The sequence below is a fragment of the Pogonomyrmex barbatus genome, unplaced genomic scaffold (assembly GCF_055798465.1).
Source record: "Pogonomyrmex barbatus isolate J1 unplaced genomic scaffold, ASM5579846v1 scaffold1, whole genome shotgun sequence".
Classification (NCBI taxonomy): Eukaryota; Metazoa; Arthropoda; class Insecta; order Hymenoptera; family Formicidae; genus Pogonomyrmex; species Pogonomyrmex barbatus.
In genome coordinates, this window is record NW_028297098.1 from 27,473,071 (window position 1) to 27,493,945 (window position 20,875).

Here is a 20,875-nt window from a genome sequence, read left to right on the forward strand (position 1 = left end):
ATATTACAGAGCGTAAATGGCACGAATGGAAACTCGTAAACGGGAGTCCTTTAATTAGTTCCAGCTGCCATAATATCGTACGGCGTTCCCATCGTGGTGCCGTGGCGAATGGACATTGAAATGCGTTGCCTCGTCGTCGGCGATCCTCGACCGAGCGTCGAGTGGCGGCGCGCCGACATGAAATTGCAGCAGAAGTAAGTGCAAACGAGACGCCGCGCGCGGAACAAACGCAGCGTTGATGGGACGAGCCACGTTTCACGGAGCGGTCTTTTCTTTTTTTTTTTCCCCGCAGATCCGACGTGGGGCCGGACAATACCTTGACTCTGAGAAACGTGCAGAGGAGTCACGAGGACAATTATTCGTGCCATGCGAAGAATTCGCTCGGCACGGACGAAATTACGTACACGCTGCATGTACAAGGTAGGTCGCACCTTTCGGTAAACGAAATCATTAAGATCCCCTCCCGCCCCCCCGCCCCCCCCGCGAGTCACGCTTTCGTGATAAACGCACGCGCCGCGTGCGAAATTTCATCTTCCGTCGCGAAGATGAGGATCGCAACATCTTCTCGCGCGAGAATAATTTGATTAAAGTTTACACTAGAATCTTTCTAACGGAAGGCGTTGTACTGCGAAACTTCCTAATGGAAACACAGCTGAACTTGGGATGGGGGGGGGAGGGGAGGAGGGCGTAACTTAACGAATTTTAGAATTATTTTAATTTTCATTAAACGTATTACGTAATGTCGATTAAAGGCACTTCCTCGAAGGAAGCGAACAAGCTGCGTTTCTGCACAGACTCGCGTGCGGGAGTGGGTCTTACGGGGGATAACTCCTATGAATTCTTATTCATGCGCGAGAGAGAGAGAGAGAGGGGGGGGAGAGAGAGACGTATCGCGCGCTCAGAGAGCGAGTTGTCGGGCGGTGTTTCGCCGTCTCTCGAGCCAAGTTCTAATTGGTAAACTTTATGCATAGTACCGCCGACGTCGCCGACTCTGTTGGCGACCGGCACGACGACCGACGCCATCCAACTGCAGTGGAAGCAGGGCGACAACGGCGGCGCACCTATTAAGGGATTTCTCCTGGCTTATCGTCGGGAATTCGCCGAATGGGAGGAGGTGATGCTGGACCGACGTGAGAGCACGCATCTCCTCGAGGGCCTGCAGTGCGGCACCCGATATCAATTCACCCTGGCGGCGTTCAACAGGATCGGGAGCGGCAGCGCGAGCGACATACAGACGGCGAAGACCAACGGCTCGAAGCCGATCCCGCCGCTGAAGCATCACTTCGTCAAGCCGAATCAAACGTTCGTTATTCTAGAATTGGCAGCCTGGCAGGACGGCGGCTGCCCGTTGACCTACTTTGTCGTTGAGTATAGGAGACTGCCCGGGGATTGGCTGCTCGGTAAGAACGCTTACCGGAAAGTCGAAGTCAGTCGGAGAACCGGAGAAGGCCCGATAATTCTCCGAGGCGTGATGTCGATCGCGTCGAATCAATTCGAAAATCGATATCCAAGGAGTTTCCTCCCCGAGATGCTGATTGTATTTATTTTCCGTCGTAAGACGGTCGCTTAGTGCGATATCTATCGCAATATCAATTATACGTAACACGTTGACGATTAATTTGAAAGAAATTAATTTATCGATGATGGTGGCAATGTTTCATTAAAAAAAAAAAAAGAAAAAAGAAAATTGTTGCGATTGCTTCGGAGTGGTCGATCGGCGTACGCCGATTATTAACCAGATTTGATCGATTGCGCGTTGCAGTCTCCAACAATGTGCCGCCGCAGTCGAAATTCCCCATCGTGGATCTGGATAGCGGCACCAGCTACGAGGTCCGCGTGACGGCTTACAACAACGCCGGTTCCACCCAGGCTGAGTACCTGTTCAGCACGCTGTCACAGAACGGAAACAACCGCTTGCACGAGGATCATCCGCAGGAGAGCGAGACCACTCCGCTCTATCTCGACGCGCACGTTTTGGCGCCCAGCGTCATCTCCGTTCTCGCTGTGATGCTGGCGATCGCCGGAGTGTGCTTCTGCCTCAAGACACGTGAGTATACGAGCCAATCGAGCGCCGCTCTATCAATTTACCGCTCCGAGCGAGCGAGCGTGCGTGCGCGGACTTCGGCGAGATTCGGTTGGAAAAAAAAATCTGTCGGATACCGTTTATTTTCGCGTATATTCCACTTGGTACACATTGTAACAGTTCCGCCGCGAATTGGAACAGAGGGAGGAGCGAAGGGAGGAGAGGGGGGTGGGGACTGTCCGATGTTTTATTTTTTTCGTCAACTACCCTCGATATCAGGTACAATGTCAACAGCAGCGGTCCGCGATATCCGCCGCGAGCGTTTAGTTTAATTAAAAACTTCATAAACGAATCACGTTGCCGGGACGTTGCTCCAGATAACTTCGTCGGTTACTGAAACGAGAATATCTCGCCGTGAATAAATCATTCAAGAAATACCGGTGTTCGAGAAATGCTCGCTCGTAACCCATTTGAGTTAGTAGTTTCTTCGTTATTATCTTCAACACGTTTCTACGTAAACGACTTTATTTTACAGTCGCGAGAGAATGCGCTTAGCGTGTCTACGCGATGATGGGATTTTATTTCTTTCTCATACGCGCGGATACGCACGTGGTGCTTCTTCACTTTAATAATTCTCATGCTTCTTTGATTGATCTTTGGAAAATGAGGCAAAACTAAACTCGAGGGATCATACAATTATACATTTTTTTTTTTTTTTTTTTTTTTTTTTTACATATAGGGGTACATATTATATAGACTGCCATTTTGTTTGGACGCTCACGCACTGCTGCGAGCTTTATTCTATCTTTATCTTACTCGTTCCATTGCGGGAGGAAGATGGAATGAAGCTTACGGCGTGTGAGCGTCGAATGCGGAAACGCAGCCATGATTTCTCTTTCTCTGTCTCTGTGTCACGATGATTGGTGATCGTCGACAGTTCGCCAACTCGAATTTTCAGATCCGGAGGGATCCGGAGGCGCGAACGACCCGAGCTCGCAGACGCAGGTCGCCCTGGACAACAAGCATAATATGGAGCAGAGGGAACAGTACTACGCCACCGTGAGGAAGCCGGGACAGCAGTCGCCCTGCCGCGAGGTGAGCGCCCTGGAACGAATACCCGAGTATTCGGAAGACATTTATCCGTATGCCACCTTCAATCTGCCCGAGCAGGAAAATCTTTCGGCGAATCCCATGAGACAGGCGTTCTTCTACGAACGCAGCGAGACGATGCTGCAAGGCGCTCAAGTACGTTTATTTCTCACAACGGTTTACGGTGCTCCGCTTACGATCCATCTTATGATTCTTTTGACACCTTTCTCTCTCTCTCTCTCTCTCTCTCTCTCTCTCTCTCTTTCTCTCCGTAAATTGTGATGTCCGCAAGTTGATAAAAGATTTCTGAACTCGCGTCCAGATGTCTACCTCGGATAAAGTCACTGTGACTGAAAAGTAATCTCATTAACGAAGTTAAAATGCAATAGGAGTAATTACATTTCTTTTGCGTCAATACTTAAAAGAAGGAGTAAATTATTCTACATTGTATATATGGAGAACTTGAAATTAGAATTGCCGACATTATTCAATTACTGCATTCAATTACGGCGTTCGAATTTAATTACAATTTGAAGCACAATGCAAGAGGCGCAGTCCTGTAAAACGGGAATAATTTACCGTGAGATATGAAACGAAAGAAGCCATACAAAAGGTGAAGATATTTAATAATGATTGCGAGAAGATTCTACATTAGTCATCAGAAAAATACCATCTTTTTTCCACTAATTATATTACGTTGATTTTCGCTCTGCCAATCTTTTACAATCGAGTGGTCGCGAAAATAAAAGGAAAACTGTGCCATTGTTCACGATGTTTTCGCGAAAAAGTTATTTTCGAAAGTAATCATTCGTTAGTTCGAAAGTCGCCAAGAGTCGCCCACACACGACAAATCGATTTTTGCAGTGCGACGTGGACCAGTACACGAAGGTACGTGGTCGAGCGCGGCGCAAGTCGAAGTCGTTCAAGTCGGAGTCGGAGGAGTACGACACCCTGGGCTCGGACAGCGACACCGAGGTCGGCACCAGCAGTCGTACCGAGTCGTCGAATCATCTGGACGACTCCGGCCCGACGTCGATAATGGCCCGCTCGCCGGGGCCGAACTCTATGAATCAGCGGGAGCAGCGGCTCGCCCTGGTGCAGCGACCGGTTCATCATAGTAAGTTAGTATTCGGTTTTCTGTGTCCGGGCCGCGTGTATCGCAGCCCAATCATGTGAAATGAAACCGCGCAACCACTAATCTGCTTCCCGCGCCAACGTCTCGCGTACGTCTTTCCAGATGTGCTGTACCACACGCACGAATCAAGTACATCAACCGAGCCGTCACCAATTTCTGAGAGAAAGACTTTCCCGAGGCTCGAAAAGCAACGGTGCGTATTTCGCCGGTAGCATCGTTATAGTTAGCATTATACGATCGATTATTGGGAGAATCTACATGGAAAAAAAAAAAAAAAAAAAAATTGGTCTTAAATCGAGACTATGGCCGGTATTCGTAGTCAAATTTTATATTTAAGACTGTCTTAAGTAGTATTGTCTTAAGAAGTTATATCGATCAATCACAGAGTCGTATTAAGACCGTCTTAAGACATTACTTAAGACGGTCTTAAAATAAAAATCTAGTATGAATATCAGTATATATATTCTCATATATAAGCGTGAACATTATAATCTTCTTAGAAAAATTAAAGCTATTTGAGCCCAGACACGATAAAAGAAATAAGAAACAAGAAATTAAATATGTAGGAATTAAGAGGAGAATTAAATTTCAACATGCACAGAAAAAAAATTATTTCTAAATCAAGAATCTATATTCTTATGTACAAGCAAGAATATTATAATCTTCATGTAGAAGATTTTCAATCTTCTTGAATTTTACAAAAGTGATTGCGTCGATCAAAATTTAGATTAAAATTTTAAGATTATAATATTCTTGCTTATATACGAGAATATTTTCTTAATTAATTTCTTTTTTATACATAACACGGTTTAAATTATGCACTGACAAATGATGGCAAATATTTTCGACTATCACTATCTTTGAATCAATTATATTATTTGTGATATAAGAATATTTTCTTTGATTTAAGATTAATTTCTTTAAATTATGCATTGACGTGAAAACAAATATTTTCGACACATTTGTCGACAAATCATCATCAATTAAATCACTTATATCAATCGAGAAGTGACTCGGTAAACGCAATAACGATCGATTTTTGCAGGAGTCGCGGTGCGATCGACGTCGCGATCGACGGTCGCATTCCCGGTATACTGCGACCAGTGTTGAAGCTATCGGAGTCCGGAGTGCATTCGTACTCGCGAGGAGCGTCGCCGAGTCGTCCGGTGCGTCCTGGTTTCTACGACAGGCTGGAGAAGGAGCCGGCGAGCACCAGGAAGTCCGTCGAATCGCTCTGCCTCCTGGAGGAGCCGGCGGGCACGTTCAGAATGATGAGGAGGGACGACGATTGGGGCAGCGAGCTGTCTACGTTGGAATTGAAGCCACCGAGCGGCTTCACCGACGTCCACGAGACCAGTGAAGCCGAGTGCGACATCGATATGAAGCTGAAGCTACATAGGAAACGACCGAGCGGACTCCACTCGAACAGCTCGCTCTCCAAATCGCCCAAGGATTTCACTATCACCGTCTAAGTGTTTCTAATCAAATATCAAAACCAAAAAAGGAAAATGTAAAAGAAGCCAAAAAAGCGAAAAAGATTTAAGTAAGCGAAGTATTTGCCAAAACGCATGAGTGTCATTAAGTCAAGTAAATTATGTCATTGAGATTCTCGCGATCGCCAATGTCGGATCTACATCTCTGGATGTTCATCTTTTGAAGTGACTACTGTCAAACAGTTCGTTTATAAATAAAATCTTATTTTTGTAAAAAAAAAAAAAAAAAAAAGAGAGAGAAAAAATAGGCAAGGAAATGACCGCACCTTCGTCCATTCCTGCGATCCCGCATGTCACACGATTTATAAGTCACGTTTAATTATGTTATTCGCGTGTATACTTAAACAGTACTTACCTGAAAATCTTGCATTCATAAATATATTTGATTTCAAGCAACGAAAAATCGTCGCCGATTTTCGCCAATATTTCGTTTCCGCAAACGTGCCTTTTTTAAGAATTTGATCTTTAATAGTAACGAAAAATCACATGTAGATTCAAGTATTACGTATAATCGTAATCAATCGACTGCAGTAAATGTCATTTCGAGAACAAGAAAAGATATTATTTCTACCTTTACGTAAAACGAAAAAGACTCATTTTTCCCACGTTTAATCGTGACAATATTTCTCGCGCACTCTGTTTCATCGTCATATAAAAAAGTGTTTTTATTTATAAACTGCAAAAAATCAATGTCTTGGAAAAATGAGAATAATTTTTAATGTAACTGTCTCAGTGTGCTTTTTATCACTAATAGCCGACTTATTTTTGTATATAATTTTGTATAAATAAGAAAGACACAAGCCTCTGTCAAATGTATACAATTAATAATTCATCTCGATTTAAAAAAAGAAGTAATTGCACAAATGACTATTAAGGGGGGTTCGAGAATGACGACGATAGGATACTTAAGTGCCCCGCAATAAATTTAGTCATCGCATTTACACCAGCTTATTATTAACCGCGGTCGTCGAGTCATTGCGTCGTTCGTTCCCGTTAATAAGCGGCGAAGGCCTACGGTGACTCGCTGGTAAGTGAAAACTTGGCTGATTTGTGACCAGTTGCAAATTTCTCGCAAACTATTTATTAGACGTATATATTCTTAAGCACGGACAATTCTTCTCGAATGAAGCGTACAGATAAAAAAACGAGTAATACTATCATACATAATGACTGATATCGCAATCATTATATCCGTTTAAACCTCTCTAAAATTTCTCTGTCTTTTGTTCCATTTCTTTTTCTCTTCTTTTCTTTTCTTCGTTGAGATACGTATCGGTGTGTGTGTGTGTGTGTGTGTGTGTGTGTGTGTGTGTGTGTGTGTGTGTGTGTGTGTGTGTGTGTGTGTGTGTGTGTGTGTGTTTGTATCGAGTAATAGAGTTTAATGGAAACCGCATTAGACCAGCGTTCGTGTTGTTTCGTGACTCATTGATCGCGTGTGTCGTTATCCGCGCTCAATGATTTTTTATAATTAACAAAGTGTCGCGCATCCCGCGACGAGGATGACTCGCGTGACGTCGTAGGAACAGAGAAACAGAGCTGTATTTTTGATTTTTTTTTTAATATTATTTTTTTAATATTAATATTCGTAGCTTCATTTTAATACGTCACGCGGCTCGTCCTCTCTCTCTCTCTCTCTCTCTCTCTCTCTCTCTCTCTCTCGGCGCAAATTATCTTTTTTACACCCGAGCGATGGTCAGAGTAATCGATTTGTTAAAAGTTCTATCGAAGGCAGTGCGGTCGCTATGCTCGGAGATTAACTCTTTCGCTACTGGTATAATTCGCCGGATCCCTGTGACAGTAATGCTCCATACTAGCTGCAGCCCATTCAGAATCGATATCTGCATTATTCCCGTACACCTTCAGGAAATAATGATATATAGTCCTCTCATTTATGTACAAATGAAAATACATTAATTAATTATCATAATTAATATCTGCATTATTCTCGTGCACTTTCAGAAGGTAATAATACTCTCGCCGTTTCTCTCCTCTTATTTATACAGATAAAAATACATCGATTAATAGTTAATAAGACTCTCAGATCTGTCCTGCGACTGCTTGATTGCTATTTGATTACTAAATTATTAATTTGACATTCTACCTTTCCAGGGAGGAGATTCTTTCATTATCGAGCCGATTTTTATCTCACATCGGAAAACACATCGCCGAAACAATTTGATATTCCGAATGCGCGGTCGATATCCTTTTCTGCTTTTAAATGCCATAGCGAAAGAGTTAAGGAAAAGGATGAGAGAAAAGAAGGAATTGTTCTCGTTTGGTACTTGTTTGGCAGTCTCGACTGTCGTTTTTACGTATTGGCTTCGCGTATCTCTTTCTCGTCGTGCTCTCGTCGGATTTATTTAATTGGGCATGGCGCGGATTCGTGAGATACCCGTTGGTTTCTCTTGGGACCCTCCCCTAACTTTCTATCGCTACATCTTCCGTACAATAGCTGACCTCGGTTGTGTATCGGCGGTGTCGATCGTGGATTGTTAAATGCATATTAAACATCGTGAGTATAAACAGCTCTTTCTCCAACTTTTTACAGTTACCGTAGGCCGTAGTGCGTGTACGTTCGGACAAGGGAGAGGGGAATCTCCTCTCACCCTCCCCCCCTCGTGTGCTTGTCTGCGAAGATTCGTTTACAAATAATTATAAAGTTATAAATCGGTGGCAACTTATGTACGAAACAATCGAACGTGCTTGAGTGTGATATTTTTCACGGTTGTCTATTGAAGTTTCGATAGGTATTCGACATATACATTCTCCGTTAAAAGACATCCATTTCTATATATATATATATATATATATATATATATTTTATATTCTCTCTCTCTCTCTTTCTCTCTCGCCGGATATACGTATTCTTTATGTATAAGTAACAGACTCTGAACGGCTGCGCGCCAACGAGATCCGCACAATCTCGAACTCTCTCCCGAATCCTCCCTCCCACCCTTTCCGATTCGCTTTCGCGTTTTTCACTTAATAAAATACACATATGCACATATGTACGTATATATATCACATAAAATCCACTCGGAACGAGACCGTTCGCCTTTCTTCTCCACGTGTGGTCCGCGCGAATGCTATAGTTACAATCGCAGTCTTTGTTATCCCGAGGGTGTAAAAAGGAATCCGACGGACGTGCTGGGACTCGATCACACCCCATTTATACGTCTTATCGACGTTCAAAATTATCCGCGATTAATCGGCGAACCATATTCTCTCTCTCTCTCTCTCTCTCTCTCTCTCTCTCTCTCTCTCTCTCTCTCTCTCTCTCTCTCTCTCTCTCTCTCTCTCTCTCTCTCTCTCTCTCTCTCTCTCTCTCTCTCTCTCCCTCTCTCTCTCCCCCCCCCTCTCACACACACACACACACACACACACACACACACACACATTTTCTCTCTTGCATTCTTTCTTTCGCAGAGGAGCTCGTTTCGAAATGGAATTAACAAGAAGGAAAAAGATTGCCCCCCCCCCCGTCAACAAATAGCTGATTTTTTTAGTCATCCGGTGGACAAACGACGGAGAACGCAGTTGAGTCGTCATCTTTCTCGTCTCGATCGTGGCATTAGTGGACGATGAAAGGTAGGAAAGAGATAGAAATGAAATTAAGAGCCTGTGGGGGGAAACTAGATGCGAACTAACGGTGTGAAAACGAACGAGACAATGCGTGTGTGCGTCATCTTACAAATATTATGTATGACTAGAGTCTACATTATCTATACACACCACCTATTTTTTTTTTTATCATCGAATTATATGCGAGCGGCCGCGCGCATCGCTCGGGATCGATCTCCTTTGTCTCGCGGCCACTCATACCTCTATTTTGCGTTTATCCATGTAGGTACATATACATATAATCGTGTAATATCGTAAAATACAGCGTACATCGCGTTTTGTGCACGTGCGCGACGAGGTATCGCTCTCTGTACAAATCATCCGCGGGATACGCGAGCATTGGGCACCTCTTTCCCTATGGCATCGTTTCGTTGAATCCGACTTAAAGACGGGGCGATTCCTCGTCTACATCACGCCTACACAATTCATTTTTATCCTCCAATAGTCATTCATATCATAAATATTTATATATATATATATTTTTTTTTTTCTTCTCAAATATTAGCGCGACGAGTTCGTGTTGGTATGGACTGTTCATCACTCTCGTGTACATGTGCATGTGGCGTGTATATATGTACGTGTAATATCGCCCGTTTCTCTCGGTGACTTAAGTTATCACGGCATTAACTTAAAAGACACGTTCTTTACATACATAGTAATCTCTAGTTAGACGATAGTCGATGCATTTCTCGTATGTACGACTTCGTGATTAATCGAGATCCCGATCGCGGCTAATCGGATATACGTACCGTATCAATTACCGGGCTTCCGGTGGACAATCCCTATCTCGAAGATCGATGGATCTGCTCGGCCCGTTCCGGAAATGCGCTTGCATTATTGGCGTTGCAAGCGCTTACTTAATTCGGCGCTATCTGCGTAGCAGATTACGAAGGGGCAGCTCTCGTGTGGAAGGACCGACGTCGTTCCTTCCGCCAGAGATTCTTTCCGTCTCACGCTCCCTACGATTGTCGCGAAGCGAACGCGACGTTGGGAATTGATTTTCGTTCTGGTTTTCGTCGGAATCAGTCTTGCGTGCCGTGCGGGCGCTCCTGATAACAGCGTAAACTCCATCGAATATCGACGCTAGCGCGATCCTCTCTAACGAACACGTGTACCACTTTCGCACAGCTAATCACAGCAGGCTGAACAAATAGAACGTATAGAGTCACTTTTCCCTTTCTTTCCACGCGTGTTTTCTTTCTGGCCCGCAGCTCACCCGGTCTGCTCTCTCCCTTTCCTCCAGCGGCTCTGCTTCGTCCGAAGAATGGCGACTAAAGCGAACTTTGTTCTTTCTCTGCAATTATCACGCACATCCTCGAACGACGGAATCGTAAAAATCTGCCGAATATTCGCGCCGCGATTCGCGAGGAACTGTTCTTTTTTTTTTCTTTTTTACGACGCGAGAATCCGCTCGTCGGTTACAACGGAAGAACGTCGGTCGGATTGATATTGACTGGTGCTTATCGTAATTATGATTAGAATGGTGTTGTTGTTACTTAATTTTAAGTTGCAGTTTTCGGCAAGTAGAAACGAACCGGTTTGAGTCTCTCGCATTTAATTGCTCGTCGTTAACTTAAATGAGTAGTCCTTCGAAAAAGTAGAGACTAATTTGTACTGTACGAGTTTAGGCCAAGCGACGGAACGTACACTTCGCAAAAGTATCTAACTGCACTTTTTGCGCAACGGTAACGAATAATCGATAAGACACATTAGTAAATCAGTACAGCTATACGATGTCTCCTTTCACACGTAACGAAAACGGCCTTGTCGGTTTCCGATTCCTTTTCGTCGTGAGCTTCCACTTCGTCGTAAACTTGGCAGTTAAAAGAAATTGAACGCTATCTTGTGCATACGTAATTTCGTATAATTTCGCATAATTTGTTTCTCTTTTTATACTTATCATGCTGATTAACGTTATGCAAATATCGTTAATAGGCGTTACCGGCTTTATGGAACTAATTATTCGCTTAAATGTCGAGTTATAACTAAATTTCTCAACGACGTAATTCTTAACGCTTTCGTGCACAGTATCGATACATATAATATAAAAAATGCGGAAATTGCAAATCTAAAATGTCGCTATAATTTGTTTCACAATTCTCGGGTACAAGATACACGCAACTATAAATAAAAGTACCGCGATTGTCATTGTGATAAGACTTAACACGTTATTACTTTAGGTTTTTCAATTTAAAAAGAGCGTAATAAGTTACAGCGCGAACCGACGCATCATTTACATTTTTCATTAGCGATATTCTTCAATGAATAATTCATACGAAAAACACGTTCGACTTCTGCGTTCTTCGCAAACGTCATTTATATATATATAAAAAAAAAAAAATCTTCGCTATTTTTCACAGATAGATTACGAGGAACGTTATGCATTAGACGTTAACAAGAATCGTATAATCTTCTACGAGAAGTTGTGCGTTTAATTTTCGTTTACGTGATTTTCGTCTCGTGAACGAATCGTAAAAGCGGTACGACGACGTCTAATACGCGCAGTTTTGATTTGAGTCGCGTATATCGAGCAGCCTACGCGTGAAATGACTCGTCCGAACTTAACTTTAAGGATTGATCGACCGACATTTGTATCGTCGTTAAATGGCAGTAGCAGCACGACAAGCCGTGCGTGTCGCGGCCAACACTCGGGGCTGGGCCAAATCGAAGTGGATGAAAAACGAGAGAGGGCAGACGCTCGTAAATGAATTTCGTTATCACGTGCGACTATCTCATAATTCATAGATGCGAAGCATCTCGCCCGGCGATGCACCCTCATACGCATTATATATATATAATATATATATATAACACGTAGAATAATTGGATACACGTGTATACGTATATGATATATTATATATGTACACACTCATCCGCATAAAATATCATTCTAATTAGGCTTATCGTAATGATTCTTTGGCAACTCGGAGCTGTCAGATTTTCGACATGCTTATATGTGTTATGTATACGTGTACATGTATACATACACACACATATGCACATATACACTTGCACACGCACATGAGCATACAGAGAGTTCCTACACATATACATATATATAATATTTTACGTAGCGTGTGTGTGTGTGTGTGTTTGTGTTGTGTGTGTGTACACTTATCTATATATGCATACGTGTTGCGCGGCGCGCGTACGTACACGCGTGTGTGTTGTGTATATCAGTATAATTATACATAATATATAATATGTACACGAAATAAGATTGAACAACGTAAACTTACACGACGGACAAGATAGGCATCGCCCAGCGGCGATGCATCGGCGGCAATTCTGTCTCTTTGTTTGGCACTGTCCGCTTACGCGCCAGAAACCGGATCCCTTACCGGAATTCTTTTCCTTCATGTTTCTTTTTTCTTTTTCGCTTTGTAACATTCACGTTAGCTCTATGTACACTAAGAAATCCGCTCGAAGCTCTTCCAGTTTCCCCGTGGATGCGAACTATCACCTCCTCCGCAACGCGAGGATCAGTCTGCTGACAGGAGAAAAAAATAAAGTTTTCTCTTACAATATCTCATGTCTATGTCCCGTATCCTGGAAATTCGCACAGCTGATACCTACCGGGTTGTGATTGAACTTCCGGCGACCGGTGAGTCTCGATTACAGCGGGGCCGATCTTCGCGAGGGTGCGCTGCAACCGAAGATAGGCCGGCATCATTGCGGCATCATCTTACAGCTGGGTTCCATACTGTCGGATGGTACGCGCATGCTGCCGTTTGTGATATAACCATTAGCATCGACCATTACGGAGACGCCGGATGGTGGATGATTATGATAACTAATGTTTCTCTGCGACACCACCATGCTTTTCTCCGGTGCTACTACGTGATCGTTGCTGCCGCCGTGGGAGGATAGGCAGGGTTCGCTCCCACGACTGCTGGATGACTCGATTGGATGGTCCACGCGTATAGGAATGGTATAGTCGGACAGATATTCGGAACTGACTTCTACGGTCGCATATTCGCGAATGACAGATGACTTGGATGAATAATCTATTGGCATGTGTTGAATCGATGAGGCCGACCTGATCTCATTCGGATCGTTCAGCGTGGCAATGTGTCCATTCGCCATGGCGTACAGATCGGGCTCCGCGCGACCTTTCGTCGATAGCATGGACTCAAGACATTGGTACAGTAATACATAATCCTCCTGCGAGTAATAAAAATAATTTGTCAAAATAGATTTTTTTTCCTAATCGTGAATACGAACGATTGAGAAGAACAAAAATCTGACAGAAGCGTTACCTTTGACCGAAAAACGCCGGGTCGCTTCATGTAGAGCAATTTCGCGAACATGTAGATGTCGGCGCTTTGCTCGAATTCTAATTGCTTGTTTAATGTCGTCAACAAAACGAAAAGTGCAGCCTCGACTCCACCATACCTAAAATGAGTAACATGAGATATGATATCGCTGAAATAAGTAATTGCAGAAATGCAGCAAGAATGAAATTCGATTCGCACCTATCCATTACGACAATAGGACCATTCTGATAATCTCGATGAAAATCTTGGATGATGTTAACAAAGGTTTTCGGATTGTTATTATGCGGCCATAAACCGCTCTGATTCGATGGCGCCTGAACGATCCTCGCACTGAGCTCATAATCGTCCTGCAACGATCGAACTGCGACTTCGAGCAGGATTGTCCCGTTCACAGTCTCTTTCGTTCCACAAAGTCGTACTCGGAACGTTTCGGATTCGAGATCTTTTCCTTCAATAGGCCAAAACTCTGGATATTCCTGTCGGACAACATTCTTTATTAAAAAGTCTTACTTTCTTTAGTTCTTTGCACGGCTATCAATAATCTCACTCGAAGCGTACCTCATCGCATTGAGTTAACATGACGATAGTCTGCGCATTGTGGTCCCACATCATTTGCCAGAACTCCATTATAGTGTTCTCCATTGGATGTTGCGTTATGATAAACTCGCGATTGCGTTGAAAGCCTAGAAATAATATATTACCATTTCCAACAAGGAGTAACATCTTAATATAAAAACAATATTCAATATTTATCATTTTGTAATAATAAACATACAATAAACATACTTTATATTCACTAAAATTTAATTAATCAAAAACCATATATAAAATATATAATTATATATATTTCATTTAATATGTATGTTGTAATATTAGTTACCTGAAACCCAGGTCGCGTTTATGTAATCACTGCCGTCAACGCCTGGTTTCGGCGTTAGATGAACACGCGCATTTTCGATAGGAATAATGTCCATGTTACGATTCTTGTGAACGTTGCATGCTTTGGTAGCAGATACAAGATTAAAATCTTTAGGTTTCCACGACGTCACCAGCTAAAGTAACAAACAATTACATCAATAATTCAACAATCCATCATTGGTAAAAATCTAAAAAATAAATCAATTACCTTATATTGAGCTTCGATGTTGTTCCACGCATCAGTCTTGTTATTCGATGGGCATAACATGTCTTGAACATGTTTTATTAAATTGTTGGCCTCGGTATTAGTTTCGCCACTCTCGATCGCTTCCTGCAAGGCATCGTGGATAAAGATGTACTGCTCTTCCGTCTGAACCAGAAAGTTCCTCTGGGTGCGGATGTGCTTGAGGAAACCGAATACATTGATCTCGCCTTTGGCTTTAGCTTGTTTCAGCATAGCGTCGATCACAATATACGTTCCGGTACGTCCGACGCCGGCACTAAAATAAAAAATAAATTCGTATGTTAAAAATCGCTGGAAATATTTAAAAACATTCAAAGCGCGCGTATAAAGCCATTAAAATTCTCTGTTGTAATTGGAAACTGTTGAAACCCAATTTGATTTTCACCTGCAATGGACTACAATTGGTCCAGCTTCGGGCGGATTAGCGTTGGACGATTTACGGATGAAACTCAGAACGGGTAATGGATGATCGGGCACGCCATGATCAGGCCAGCCGGTGTAATGGTACTGCCATATAGTGCGCTCGCCCATATTGGTCCCATTTTTCTTCTTCTTGATCTGCTTAAAAATCCGAAAGAATTTCTCGTTGGGAGAATTATTCGATTATCAGCTTTCGATTTCGCAACAGTTTTCTCTCGTCCATGAGAATTTTTTGAGTTTATGCGTTTTAATTCTAAAATATATACCTTTAAATGTCGAATTTGCAGAGTACGGATGGTGTAGGTAGCCATAATGTCCTCCCTCACTAAAGTTACTTGAATGTAACCGTACGTTTCGGTCCCCTCCTTGGGCCAATACATATCACATTTCCTCTGCAAGTAACAATAGTTCGATTACGTTTCTCATCAATTAATTTATCTTTGTTTCTCAATTTTAATTTGTTTCTCAAAAAAAAAAATTTATCTTTCCTATTTACAATTATGTTTCACCACTTTTAGATAGCTTTACTTACTTACTCTAATTGATTGTTATAAAAAAATGCGACTACAACTTTATACTTACACGACCGCGCTCGACCAGATTGGTAATCATTACAACTATTGATACGCGTTGCTCCCAAATCATCCGCCAAAAACCATCGAACGTAGGTGGAAGTGGACCCTGGGTACCGATGTAAGCTCGGGCCTTTTGCCATCCATCGATGTAATTCGCGTTAACATAATCCTGACCTTTCTTAGGCGGCCCACCGCCGCAGGAGAGCAATTGCACACGCGTGTGATCGTCTAATAATAATAAAATAAAATTAAGCCACTTAGAAAAAGAAAGGCAATGCCTTCGCATTCTAATTTCAGCTATAATCTCTGTAATCATAACTCATTATCGGTCTAAAAATATGAATTTTAATCGCGCAATTATTTATTTATTAACCTAGTCAAGGTGAAAAATCAACATATTATTTAAATCAAACTTTATTTTGACTCAAGGAGCATATCGATTGCTTCTTTCCACAAACAAGAACATTTGTCATTTCGAATAAATTTCACGAGCGACGATATTCTCGAATTCCTCTCTCATTCAGAATTCATCTTCTTCCCGGATAAATTTGTTATTATTCAACCACCGCACACGATAAGTCTATCTCAAATTTAAATTTATCCGAATCCTTTTCTCGTTCTCGGAATTGATAATGATACGTCACGATCTCAGCCAGATGATATCGATGAGCGGTCAAGCGACCGAAGGGTCAGCTCGAATTAAAATAAATTAATCAGAGCGAACATGCATCATCGTCTCAGCGATGACAAGTAGAAACGATGCTTCAGAGACGGAATCACGAGGTAGTAGAGGTAGTACAACGGTAGCTTATTGCCGATTCTATATTAAGATGTTTCCTTTCGTTTGTAAATATTACGAGAGCGTACGGGCCGGCGATACGTCAATGTCTACTTACACGCGAGTATATTCAGGTATCTGTTCTTGGCCTTATTCTCAACGAACTGAGAATTTTCCACGGTATAATCGCCGGTCTCGGACTGTATCAGCTCGTATTCTTTGCTGAAGCCGATGTCACCGTCGGCGTGAAGGCTCGCGACATGCTGAACGAATTGCTGGACGGCCACGGCGGTCCTCTCGCCGTCCTGCTCGCTGTTCTCCCATTCTTGAAGGGTGGGAACGTTCCGCGGCGGATAATCCAGGTAGTAGTAGGCAGTGTGGAAGCATTTCCTGAAGATCGGTCTGGATAAGAGAAGAAAGAACTTGGTAACTTGACTATGGTAACTTGAACCGTATCTTTCCTTCCTCGGACTCTCTCTAAGGTAAATCTCTTCAGAAGAATCTCTTACACTTTTTTGTATATTATTGTATTTATATATATATATATATATATAAAATTTTTTTTATCGAAAACCGCGTGTTTCACATGACTTGAAAATTATTCAAGTATCCGAGCCGCGAGATTTGCGATATCGATTAGAGGTACAACGTGGGTTGGGCGAATTATCAGTGATCAAACATAGATACACCAAAATCTCTCAATGCCGATCAATCGCCGTTTCTTCGCGCGTTTCTATCGCGGATCTTCACGCGAAAACTTACAAATTCCGAAAGAACTTCTTCATTTCGATATAATATTGACGACAGTATCCATCATAGGCGAGGTCTCTCACGCGTATCAACGAACGGGAATCACGGAATCAACGACGGCGCGAAATCAAAGCCGGACGCCGTCCGTGACCCAGAAATCGTGCCTGTGTCATCAGCCACGGCCGATCCTTCGCGCGATCACTCGCGTCGCGTCCACGTCGCTCCTGAACGTCACCCGAGACACTGACGCACGAGAAGAAGAACGCGAAACTCGCGGACACGCGCGGCACACGCGTTCCCGCTCGCGGCGCTCGAGAGTCTCTGGCCCGGTGCGTGCCGCTCGTAGCGTCACGTTGCGTCGTCACAGCTCCGCTTCGCTCCGCTCCACTCCGCTCCACGCCTCGAGTACCTCCGGTGACTGTAAGAGCACACTTAGCCCTTGTCAGCGCTCGTTATCTCGCGCGATAACGCCAGAGAGAGAGAGAGAGAGAGAGAGAAAGAGACGTAAGAGCGAGCGCCGGGATATATTAAAATACGTATCTTCGCGCGCGTTTAGAGTAAATCGTTTGATAAAAATTCAGCCGTAAGGAGGGAGGGAGGGAGGAATGAGGAGGGAGAGGGAAAGGAGAGGAGGGGGTGTTTAAAAATAATTTCAGACTCTCGCAGGAATAATACGAGTGTACTCAAATAATTTATCGTGCATCGCGATTCGACCACCGAGACAAAGATCTAGGAGAGACTCAATCTTTCAGTTTTATTTCCCCCGAGTTCTTTTTTTCTCAAATGATTTATTAGCGTGGGAATTTGAGGAATTAAAAAAATTTTTTCTCGTAGCAAGAAGAGAAACGTGAGATTGAGAGGAGGTTGCTGAGAAGAGGCGGACAGTAGGAAATCAGGTGGGCAAGCCTGAATGGGGAAAAATGGTTGTGGGTGCGTGCGAAGGTGCGCATGATTGCATCGTTCGCTTCGGGAACTTTCTAATTGCCCCATACCGACTCCAAATACGATCCAGGCATGCGTTTGCACGCGCTTGAATGTACTTGATACCGTCCGGTCCACGGTCCGATATTTCCAGCTAACAAAAATAACAGATCATTTGTTTCGGCGTTTAGATCGGAGCCGATGCGGAGCGGAAGTGAAACGTCGGCGATGCGAAATAATACCGCGCAAGATCGGTTGTAACTCGTAAAGCGTAACTCGTTGCACCGAGAGAAAGTAGATCTCTCGTTTGTCACTTCCCAGTTTTGCAGCTTTTATTCTCCCGTGTCTCGAAACCGCAAAGATAAAAGACCATTATCATTTATTAATGGATCATTATTATTATTAATGGATCATCGATTATCTTCTAGAGTAGGCGTCGCTGCGATTACGTAAAGATAGGTTGGCTTTGTTTTAACGCGTATCGCAGATCGTCCGGATAAAAGAGATATAAAGCGGAGGCTTAAATGTTATAAAAGTGACGGCGGTCGTTATATAATACGCCTGAAGGTGAGTTACAATTTATTCCTTTTTTTCTTCTTCTTCCTCTTTTTTTTTTTTTTTTTTTTTTTTTTGATAGCTCGCGCGCAGTCGCGCTCATCGACGTGCGACACGGAAATGATATCGGTGCGGTCAAACGCGGTTAAAATTTCCTCGGTAATGCGTCGGCGTGCGTGAAACCGTGACTTACTTCCACAGCACGAAGGACGTGATCGCCAGCATCACGGCGAAGCAGGCGCAAACCATGCCGGCGATTACGCCCGCGCTGAGATCCTTGCTGCTGCGGCGCATTAAGGGCGGTATCTTGTCGCAATCGCGGGTGACCAACACCTTCGTCGGTATGGACCTGTCGCCCTGAATGATCTTGTGGCTGTTTATCGTGCTCCTGGTGGCCCCCCGCACCACGATCTCGTAAACGGTGTTCACCGTCAGGTTGGGTATGATCGCCTGCAAGCAGGAAATACGCAACTGTTCCTTAGGATCGCATCGCAACTGCTTTCTGTCTGAACGAAGGACGTTTAACGAGATATAAATTGAAAGCGAAGATAGAAAAGCAAAGCTGCCTTTGTTAATCAACAGAGATATAATTTTACAAATTTGTACAGAAAAAAAGTTAAATCAAGAAAGATATTTTCACATATAAGCAAGAATATTATATAACGTTCTTAAAAAATCTTAGTCTTGATTTGTATTGATGCAAGTATTACACTTTTGTCCAATTCAAGATTAAAAATTTTCTATGTAAAGATTATAATATTCTCGTTTATATATGAGAACATATAATCTTGATTTAAGATTAATTTTTTTTTTTTCCTATGTGTCACATAAGATATAAAGCGTTTTGTTCCGTAATATAACTTGCGAAATGTTAAATTATAAAATGTACCCCGCTTTCGAGATGATTTTTCTCAGCTGGTAGTTCCATCTCATCGTATTTCCCATGTTCCCTTCGATAATTGATATAGTAATAGTCGATCGAACCCCAAAAGGTTGCCGGCCTCGCCCAGTGAACGTAGACGGTCTCGTGAGACTGGCAAGTCAAGTTTAAGATTTGAGGTGCACTCGGCCCGATTATGTCAGTTCTGCGGATGATCTGGTCGGAGGGCTCGCCCTCGTTCTTCCGCGTGTAGGCCTTCACCCAGATCTTGTATTCGGTGTACGGATCTGAAACACGAAAGGCATTGCCGGGTTTCATGAATGACAGTTGAGCAAGTTAAGCTTCATGAATGAAAGTTTGAGCGATTATCTTTTATGATGGCCGCATCCGTTCATATCTTAACAAAATACTTTATCGCGCAAATTAATAAATTAATTAATTTATCCATCCGTAATTATTACAACGCCGAAATCTGTCTAGGAATGCATTTACCTGCGTGTGAGAGAAAAGGTGTGTGTGTGTGTGTGTGTGTGTGTGTGTGTGTGTGTGTGTGTGTGTGTGTGTGTGTGTGTGTGTGCGTGTGCGTGCGTGCGTGCGTGCGTGCGTGTGTGCGAGACGATAAGAAGAACACTTTGAGTTTTCCTTATCAATGAGTTAAGTACACCGACCTATCTCCAACCGTCTGTTGTAACGACCGTTCGTTGTCGAGCGAAGATTACATGCTTAATCTCGCGTTATCTGCCGCGTTAAAAAAAAAAAAAAGAAAAAAAAAACTATGCAAAGGCTGGATCGTTAAACACCGTTTATTCTCGTGCTATTAAAATAAAGGGGCAAATTCGAGGAGCGAGAAACGCTATCCGGGATAATCCGATATTCATTCACGTTCAATTTAGGATAATGAAGCGACTTCGTTTCGTGTAATCTCATTCGCGTCAATCTTCCATGCACGAGCCGAGTCGTTCATGCGGCAGGTATACTTACGCAGCTCTCTCAGGACGAAATCGATGTTCGAGTCGTAGGAGTCCGCGGATTTGTCGGGGATGTGCATCTTGACGTCCGTATAATTGGAATGCATGTAGTAGACGCGATAGCCGGCGATGACACCGTTGGCGTTCTCGGGCTCCGACCACGAGAGTTCAATGGTTGTGCCCGTGATTTCCCGCGAGGTGAGATTCTCCGGCTTTGTCGGCGCTGGG

At 43.2% G+C, this 20,875-nt stretch overlaps 2 protein-coding genes across 16 annotated transcripts in view; one reads left to right on the top strand and one right to left on the bottom strand.

The window, feature by feature from the left end:
* The window catches only part of LOC105422932 (cell adhesion molecule Dscam2), an 80,377-nt gene extending 73,697 nt beyond the window's left edge, over nucleotides 1-6,680 (top strand). For 6 of the 9 annotated variants that reach the window (XM_089075244.1, XM_089075236.1, XM_089075272.1 and 3 more), the window contains 8 exons: nucleotides 59-194; nucleotides 293-420; nucleotides 972-1,400; nucleotides 1,763-2,047; nucleotides 2,982-3,268; nucleotides 3,977-4,229; nucleotides 4,350-4,440; nucleotides 5,293-6,680. In XM_089075244.1, coding sequence (XP_088931370.1) covers nucleotides 59-194; nucleotides 293-420; nucleotides 972-1,400; nucleotides 1,763-2,047; nucleotides 2,982-3,268; nucleotides 3,977-4,229; nucleotides 4,350-4,440; nucleotides 5,293-5,719 — 2,036 coding nt within the window. In that variant the 3' untranslated portion in view covers nucleotides 5,720-6,680. Of the gene's footprint in view, nucleotides 1-58; nucleotides 195-292; nucleotides 421-971; nucleotides 1,401-1,762; nucleotides 2,048-2,981; nucleotides 3,269-3,976; nucleotides 4,234-4,349; nucleotides 4,441-5,292 lie in introns of all 9 variants that reach the window. The other 3 variants (XM_089075254.1, XM_089075268.1, XM_089075282.1) reach the window with 3 other exon arrangements.
* Nucleotides 6,681-7,015: 335 nt separating this feature from the next.
* LOC105422933 (putative receptor-type tyrosine-protein phosphatase mosPTP-1) overlaps nucleotides 7,016-20,875 on the bottom strand; it is a 271,425-nt gene continuing 257,565 nt past the window's right edge. For 4 of the 7 annotated variants that reach the window (XM_089075386.1, XM_089075365.1, XM_089075355.1 and 1 more), the window contains 14 exons: nucleotides 20,661-20,870; nucleotides 19,689-19,966; nucleotides 18,993-19,249; nucleotides 16,692-16,975; nucleotides 15,803-16,023; nucleotides 15,487-15,612; nucleotides 15,186-15,361; nucleotides 14,765-15,056; nucleotides 14,519-14,690; nucleotides 14,197-14,321; nucleotides 13,837-14,114; nucleotides 13,621-13,756; nucleotides 12,938-13,525; nucleotides 7,016-12,851 (listed from right to left, as the gene is read on the bottom strand). In XM_089075386.1, coding sequence (XP_088931512.1) covers nucleotides 13,031-13,525; nucleotides 13,621-13,756; nucleotides 13,837-14,114; nucleotides 14,197-14,321; nucleotides 14,519-14,690; nucleotides 14,765-15,056; nucleotides 15,186-15,361; nucleotides 15,487-15,612; nucleotides 15,803-16,023; nucleotides 16,692-16,975; nucleotides 18,993-19,249; nucleotides 19,689-19,966; nucleotides 20,661-20,870 — 3,050 coding nt within the window. In that variant the 3' untranslated portion in view covers nucleotides 7,016-12,851; nucleotides 12,938-13,030. The remainder of the gene's footprint in view (nucleotides 12,852-12,937; nucleotides 13,526-13,620; nucleotides 13,757-13,836; nucleotides 14,115-14,196; nucleotides 14,322-14,518; nucleotides 14,691-14,764; nucleotides 15,057-15,185; nucleotides 15,362-15,486; nucleotides 15,613-15,802; nucleotides 16,024-16,691; nucleotides 16,976-18,992; nucleotides 19,250-19,688; nucleotides 19,967-20,660; nucleotides 20,871-20,875) is intronic. The other 3 variants (XM_089075395.1, XM_089075375.1, XM_089075348.1) reach the window with 3 other exon arrangements.